Source organism: Nicotiana tomentosiformis, chromosome 1, assembly GCF_000390325.3.
Source record: "Nicotiana tomentosiformis chromosome 1, ASM39032v3, whole genome shotgun sequence".
NCBI classification, from domain to species: domain Eukaryota; kingdom Viridiplantae; phylum Streptophyta; class Magnoliopsida; order Solanales; family Solanaceae; genus Nicotiana; species Nicotiana tomentosiformis.
Genome location: NC_090812.1, coordinates 83449450 through 83458015, shown reverse-complemented (window position 1 = coordinate 83458015; position 8566 = coordinate 83449450). Strand labels below are relative to the sequence as shown.

At 40.5% G+C, this 8566-nt stretch overlaps 1 protein-coding gene across 1 annotated transcript; it reads left to right on the top strand.

The window, feature by feature from the left end:
• The first annotated feature begins 2178 nt into the window (after positions 1–2178).
• Positions 2179–3027, top strand: LOC138907070 (uncharacterized). The gene has a single exon (XM_070197150.1). The coding sequence runs from the start codon at positions 2179–2181 to the stop codon at positions 3025–3027; it is 849 nt and encodes a 282-aa protein (XP_070053251.1).
• The last annotated feature ends 5539 nt before the right edge of the window (positions 3028–8566 follow it).

Sequence of the window (8566 nt, the reverse complement as noted above, 5' to 3'; positions counted from 1 at the left end):
AAACTTCTTATAACTTTCTTCTTGGAAGGCCATGGATCCATACGACTCGAGCTGTGCCGTCCACCTTGCATTAGATGCTCAAGTTCGAACATGACAGGCAAGAGATTATTGTTCACGGTGAAGACGAATTATCTATTTATAAAGATCCGTTAATTTTGTGTATTAAGGCCAAGGAAGGGTGCGAGTCCATTGTCTATCAGGCTTTCGAAGTGGTTGTTGTGGACCACGTTGAGGAAGGAAAGCCCATTCTGCATCCTCATTTTTCCGCCACATCTGTAATGGTGGCTGCACTTATGCTGAGACAAGGTTATGAGACAGGAAAAGGCTTGGGGGCATCATTGTAAGGAATTTCAGAACCCATCTCTCCCTTTAGCAACAAGGGTACTTTTGGCTTAGGTTTCAGGCCAACACAAGCAGATGAAGATAAAGCTAAGCACCGCAAAAAGCATAGTTGGGTCTTGCAGTAGCCCATCCCTCACATTTTGTACACTTTTGTCAAGCCACGACTCCAAGAGGGTCAAACTTCCTCAGCACATGCGAACATTGATGAAATTTGCCATGGCCTTAGCCAGATATTTTCTGAAGTGAATATGATCCAGGCTGGTGAAGGCACTAGCCATGTCGATGTGTAACTAATTGGACCAGACACCATGCTCAACAACTGGGAAGCAACTCCTCTTCCGACAAGGAAAAAGTCTTAATAGTTTGCTTTTGCAACTTCTTTTTATAATTTGGGTTACTTTCAGGGTTGTAATACAAACATCTTAGTATGATTATTTTGTTTTGATGTTAACCCTTCTATCCTTTCAAATTCAATGAAATGCAGTTCAATTTCATATTGTATCTTTTCCTTTTCCTAAATCTTGTCATTTTGTTTCCATTTCAGTTTTTGTTAATGCCGGCTTTAATAACATGACATGCATGCGGAATTCACGCCCAGATCTTAAAAAGCTGTCTATTTACGAAATAATGCATCAAGAGGTCGAATATGATGAAAATGAGGTTGTTGAGGAAATAAAAAGAGAGTTGGAACAATTTGAAAACAAGCCTAGTCCCAACCTCAATGAAACCGAGTCAATTAATATTGGAGGTCATGAAGAAGTTAGAGAAACAAAGATAAGCATTCATGCTGAACAAGAAACTAGAGATGCCTTGATTCAAATTTTATTTGAATGCAAAGATGTGTTTGCTTGGTCTTATGATGATATGCCGGGTTTAAGTGACAATTTAGTGGTTCATAAGCTTCCCACGTATCCTGATTTTCCACCAGTCCTACAGAAGCAACGAAAATGTAAAACAGATATGAGTGATAAAATCAAAGAGGAAATAATGAAGCAACTGAGCGCCAATGTAGTTAGAGCCGTACGATACACCACCTGGGTGGCAAATGTTGTGCCTGTGCCAAAGAAGGACGGAAAAACCAGAGTCTGTGTTGACTACAGAGACCCGAACAAAGCAAGTTCAAAGGATAATTTTCCTTTACCAAACATCCACATACTTGTAGATAACTGCGCTAAGCATGACATACAATCTTTTGTGGATTGCTATGCCGGATACCACGAGATTTTAATGGATGAGGATGATGTAGAAAAGACCGCTTTTACCACTCCATGGGGTACCTATTATTACAGAGTCATGCCATTCGGTTTAAAGAATGCGGGGGCAACTTACATGAGGGCCATGACCATAATTTTTCATGACATGATGCACAAAGAGATTGAAGTATATGTCGACGATGTCATCATAAAATCAAAGACTCAGATTGATCACATGCGCGATTTGAAAAAGTTTTTCGAACGGCTTCGAAGGTATGACCTTAAGCTCAATCCAGCCAAGTGTGCATTTGGGGTGCCATCTGGGAAACTCCTTGGTTTTATAGTCAGCCGGAGAGGCATCGAATTGGATCCATCTAAGATAAATTCCATTCGAGATCTGCCACCCTCGATGAACAAAAATGAAGTCATGAGTTTGCTTGGGAGATTGAACTACATCAGTAGGTTCATTTCTCAGCTCACAAACACATGTGAGCCCATCTTTAAGTTGCTGAAAAAGGATGTTGCTATCAAGTGGACGGACGATTGCTAAAAAGCTTTTGACAGGATCAAAGATTATCTGTCAAAACACATTGTACTGGTCCCACCAGAACCTGGAAGGCCTTTGTTTTTATATCTATCGGTGATGGATAATTCCTTTGGATACGTTCTGGGGCAACATGATGTGACAGGCAATAATAAGCAGGCAATCTATTATTTGAGCAAGAAGTTCACCAATTATGAGGTTAAGTATACCATTTTAGAAAAAACATGTTGTGCCTTGACTTGGGTCGCTCAGAAACTGAGGCATTATTTCCTGTCCTACACTACATACCTCATATCTAGAATGGATCCTTTAAAATACATCTTTCAAAAGCCAATGCCTACTGGAAGGCTCGCAAAATGGAAGATTCTGCTCACAGAGTTCGACATCGTCTATGTCACTCGCACTGCAATGAAAGTACAGGCTTTGGTAGATCATTTGGCAGAGAATCCAGTTGATGATGATTACAAGCCACTGAGCACATATTTCCTAGATGAAAAGGTCAACTTAATAGAGGAAGTAGTTTCGGATGACATCCGTGTATGGAAAATGTATTTTGATGGGGCTGTCAATATCAAAGGAGTTGCGATCGGGGCAATCCTTATCTCACCTATTGGACAACATTACCCTGCAACGGCCCGACTTTGTTTCTTCTATACCAATAATATGGCGGAATATGAGGCTTGTATAATGGGTCTCAAAATGTCTCTCGATTTGGATGTGCATGAACTATTGGTTATGGGAGATTCCGACTTGCTTATTTGGCAAGCCCAAGGTGAATGGGAGACTCGAGACATCAAGCTTATTCCATACAGACAATGTGTACAAGACCTGAGCAAGAGATTCAAATCCACCGAATTCAGGTACATTCCCAGGTTTCACAATGAGCTAGACGACGCCTTGGCTACCTTAGCCTCGATGCTCCCTTATCCAAAGCAATACCTATATTGATCCATTGCAAATCCAAATTCAGAATCATCACGGCTACTACAATACCATTGAGACAGAACCAGATGGTGAACCTTGGTATCATGACATAAAATGATTCCTGAAAACAAGGGAATACCTAGAGCATGCCAAGGGATATCAAAAAAGAACTATAAGGCGGCTCGCTGGCGGTTTCTTCCTGAATGGGGAAATTTGTACAAAAGGACCCCAGATTTGAACTTATTGAGATGCATAGATGCCACAGAAGCTGAGCGGATCATGAGTGAAGTGCATTCGGGGGTATGCGGACCTCGCATAAATGGATATGTTTTGGCGAAGAAGATTCTGCGGCAGCATATTATTGGCTTACTATGGAGCGAGATTGCTTTAGTTTCATTCGCAAGTGTCACCAATGCCAGATTCATGGCGACCTGATTCACTCGCCTCCTTCGGAGTTGCATCCCATGTCCTCTCCTTGGCCTTTCGTTACTTGGGGAATGGATGTTATTGGGACAATCGAGCCAAAGGCTTCTAACGGGCATAGATTCATTCTGGTCGCCATTGATTACTTCACCAAGTGGGTGGAGGCAGTTATATTCAAGGCAGTCACCAAGAAATCAGTGTTAGATTTTGTTCATTCCAACATCATCTGTCGCTTTGGTATCCCAAAGACCATTATCACTGACAATGCAGCCAATCTAAATAGTCATCTGATGAAGGAGGTATGCGAGTAATTTAAAATTATGCATCGCCATTCTACCCCCTACCGGCCTAAAGCTAATGGAGTCGTTGAAGCAGCTAACAAGAATATCAAGAAGATCCTTAGGAAGATGATCCAAGGGTCCAGGAAATGGCATGAAAAGTTGCCTTTTGCTCTTTTGGGATACCGCACGACTGCTCGCACATCTGTGGGTGCAACTCCTTATATGTTGGTTTATGGAACTGAAGCTGTAATAATGGCTGAAGTTGAAATTCCCTCTCTCCGAATCATTGTGGAATCAGAGATTGAAGACACCGAGTGGGTCAAGACCAGATTAGAACAACTAATGATGATTGATGAAAAATGGCTAGCAGCAATGCATTTTGGTTAGTTATACCGGCAAAGAATAACACGCGCTTATAATAAGAAAGTGCGCCCGGGGCACTTTGAGGTAGGCTAGCTCATTTTAAAACGCATCCTTCCGCACCAGGTAGAAGCTAAAGGAAAGTTCACCTCGAACTGGCAAGGACCCTACATCATCAAGAAAGTGTTACCAAAAGGGGCTTTGCACTTGGTAGATGAAGAGGGATTGGTACCAGACATGACTATTAACGCAGATGCAGTCAAAAGATATTATGTTTGATACATACCCACTGCAGAACTTCCACGCATCAATTTTCTCAAATCGAGATAACGAAGGCTATCTTTGCTCACTACCCCAAATAAGTGTCACCATTTTGTTAACCCTTTTGAGCCATATTTGTCTTCTTGGTTTTCCCTCTTTTTGGAACCCGTGTACTTGTAAAATAAAAATAAAAATAATAATAATAAATTTTTTGAGTCATTGAACTACGTTCGACTTGATTCTGAAAGGATACGTAGGCAGCCTCTATTTAGGGTTTAGTCAAACCAAAACAAAAAATCCGCATTCCCCCAAAAAGTTAAAACCGGGGCATATGTTACAATGGTTCGGCGGTGGTTTCGCCTGAAAGGTCCCAAAGTTATAATTTAATCCAAATTCATATTACCCAAATCCTTTTCAAGTCCTTCCGATCAATCAACGAGAATGTTCGAGAATTGGAGGATATAATCATTTGGATCTGATGCAACCAAAATGAGAGAAATAAAATGAGAGAGTCTTATTGGTAAAAGCCCTCACGGGCACCATAGGGCAATGACGAGCAAAAAAATTGAAAATGAGAGAGTCTTGTAGTGAAAACTCGCAAAGAGCACTATAAGGCGATGGTGAGAAAAGAAATGAGAGAGGCCAGTTAACGAAAACCCGCAAAGGGCGCTACTAGCCAAATGAGGGTCTTTGATACTCTGGTATGAGCACAACTAAGATAGTTTCATGATGAACATTTGCGACAGATTTTTGAGAATTAGACAGCACAGACGGATCAAGCGTCCAGTTCAAAATGCATGTCATGATTCATTAAAGTCGGCACATAGCTCCAGATAAGTCTCCCTATTCCCCTCCACCGAAAGGGGCACCTTTTGTTTAGGCACAATTCCTTTTTTTTTTCCTCACTTTCAATTTCTTTTCTATTTTAACCCATAATTTTTCTTTGATTCCTTTTTCGGTCTAATCTTGCATCAAAAGCAAAGAAAAGTAATGGCTGCAAAATTGACTACATTTTCCCTGTAATACCAAGCATAATTTGGGGTATATATAACACTGATGAAGGCACGAATCCATCTATGATCTCTTTTAATAAGACGAACAAAGCGTCTCAAAGAAACTGAAAAGGCAGCCTAATCAAGACTTGCTTCATGGGAAAGGTTGATAAGCACTACAGACACGAACTGGTACTAGGTGCATGACAACTAAGTTCTATTTTAAAGGAAATTTGCCTTGCCTTAGGGACAAGGGTTAGCGGTACCATGGACATCCAAATATGAAACAGTTGGGGGAAATATCGGAGAGGCAAGGTCTCCAGGAAGCTATACAGAGTATCCAAGCATCTCGTACCATCCTGGAAGAATCAGTTCTCCTACAGCAGTGGCCGTGGCTTCAAGCTACTTAGGGCATCAAGGTCGCAAACCAACCACCACTTTGAAAACTCACAGTTTTTCTTTGTTTGAAGCAGGAACAAAGCAATGCAGAATGGCGACTCTCAAAGGACAAATATCACCAAAGGTAAGTCCCTCAAAATCTCCATTTTATTTTATTTTTCAGCATGCATCACTACTGTCTATACCTCTCATTTACATAGCTTAACCCAGGTAGAATCTTTTCGCCTAGGGGGATCGTACTCATAGTTCCGGGTCGAAGTACTCTTCGCTCAGGTTGTTTTACGTAGCTTAACTCAAGTAGAACATTTCACCTAGGGGAATCCAGCTCATAGTTCCGGGTAGAAGTACTCTTCGCTCAGGTTGTTTTATGTAGCTTAACCCAAGTAGAACCTTTTCGCCTAGGAGGGTCCAGCTCATAGTTCCGGGTTGAAGTACTCTTCACTCAGGTTGTTTTACGTAGCTTAACCTAGGTAGAACATTTCGCCTGAGGGATCCAGCTCATAGTTCTGGGTAGAAGTACTCTTCGCTCAGGTTGTTTTACGTAGCTTAACCCAGGTAGAATCTTTTCGCCAAGGGAGATCCAACTCATAGTTTTGGGTAAAAGTACTCTTCGCTCGGGTTGTATCTCGTAGCTTAACCCGGATAGAACCTTTTCGCCTAGGGGGATCCAGCTCATAGTTCCGAGTAGAAGTACTCTTCGCTCAGGTTGTTTTTCGTAGCTTAACCCAGGTAGAACCTTTTCGCCTAGGGGGATCCAGCTAATAGTTCCGGGTAGAAGTACTCTTCGCTCGGTTGTTTTACGTAGCTTAACTCAGGTAGAACTTTTTCACCTAGGGGGATCCAGCTCATAGTTCCGGGTAGAAGTACTCTTCGCTCAGATTGTTTTATGTAGTTTAACCCAAGTAGAACCTTTTCGCCCAGGGGATTCATTTTCATTTTAGTAATACAGGGCACCAACCCCTGGTTACATTTCTTTTCCTTAATACAGGGTGCCATCCCCTGGTTACATTTCCTTTCAGTAATACAAGACGCCATCCCATGATTATATTCTTTTTCCGTAATACAGGGTACCAACCCATGGTTATATTTCCTTACTAGTATCAGGGTTCACCAATCCCTAGTCGTTTTTCCAACACACAGTCTCCACTCCCTAGTTTCTTTCATTCTCTAGTCTCTGTTATTTTTGGGGTACACCATTCCCGACCTTTTATTGCTTTCAATAAAGAAGTAGTTTAGAATTTTGTTACAATCGAAATTTTCCTAGTGCAAACTGGGGCAGAAAATTTTCGTTTGTTTGTTTATTTTGATGTCTGAGTAGGTTTTACCTCGAGGCACAGGGTTCGAGATGTCCAAAAGAAGAAGTCTCAATTCAGAATAAAAGAAAAGAAAAAATAAGTGAATCCAAAATAGAAAAGCAGTTGAAAAGATGTGGAATGCTCAAGACATGACTAAAGCCACGAGCATTGGAGTCCCGTTTTGATTATAAGAAGCTATAGAATAATGAACTAGCACCTACAGCTAGCGAGCATCAAGGTTTAGATCATAGTCTGCATGAAGAACCAGTCAAGACTCAAGATCAAGTTTTAGAAAACTCATAGATAGGAATCTTGTAACTCATAGTTAATAGGCTTGTTGAGTTTCTTTTTTATTTTGATATAATAGCAGGACCGCGGACTGGAGCCTCGACAGAACCTTACTCGACTCCTCAACTCATTATTCCACCATTCTCCTTGAACTACACGTGACCTGATTTCCCTATAACCCGGGATATATAGGCTGTCCAAAATCAGGACTCGGTTGCACCCTATCTTTTATTTCTTTTCCTTTTGAATAACGGTTTGGTAAAAAATTAGTCACATGGCTCACCTAGTCTTTTTTCCTGAAAACGCTTCATGTTTCCAAGCAAAGAGGGGTAGCTGTGAGCACCTAATTTTTGACTATATTTGAATTTTATCACTTTCTACTATGTAAATATCTTTAAAAATTAGCTGTGAGCACTTTCTACTATATATATATATATATATATATATATATATATATATAAGTTGTCTGGACAATCTTAATTCATTGCACAGGTTTAATCCTTCCTGTGTGCAAATTCCTATTAATTTACCATAGGTATAGTCTGCATAAGGAATTTCTCCATAATTACCTCTTAAAACCTTTCTAACTCTTTCGGCAAATAAAGAGGGAAGGCCATCTATGAACTTAGCTTTCCAATGTTCAAACTTATTTTCTGGTAGTTCCATCACTCTACTCATAAAGGTGTCTTTATACCACCTAAACTCACTTAAAGTCTTACATCTAAGGCTATTAAGGAGAGTACGAACAGTTTCATTTTGGTTGGTAAATCTACCATTGAAGTGTTCTAATATAGTAAGAATAAGGGTATAAACGACATCTTCTCTATTTGCCACTAGGGCCATGCCTAAGTTATCAAGTCCTTCGTCAACGGCTTTAGCGTTAATAACCATTGCCCTTTCGTCGACAGACAAATAATTGTCCCACCAGCCACGAAGTTGGCCAGTAAAACCTGCAACAATCATTCTGCAAATATTCCTATCTGTATTTTTTACACTTTTACAGATAGTTGCATACATAAGCATTCTATGTACTAGAATAGTTAACTGCCTATCAGTCAAACCATCAAGATTCCATTCGTAAATTTCGGAACCACTGTAAGACGTATTAGTCTGATTCCAATCACGTTCCTCTATTAAAACATCTTGAGGAGTAGGACGATTGTAATAATAAGTCTGCATTCTAGGTTTATCAGCATATCTGCTATCTGCAAACTTACTATTCTTTTTGGGGTAACTTCTGAGTTTATTAAACTCTGACAAAACA

Excerpts from the sequence above, each read along its gene's own strand:
- LOC138907070 (XM_070197150.1), top strand. The coding sequence starts at position 2,179 with ATGGATAATTCCTTTGGATACGTTCTGGGGCAACATGATGTGACAGGC.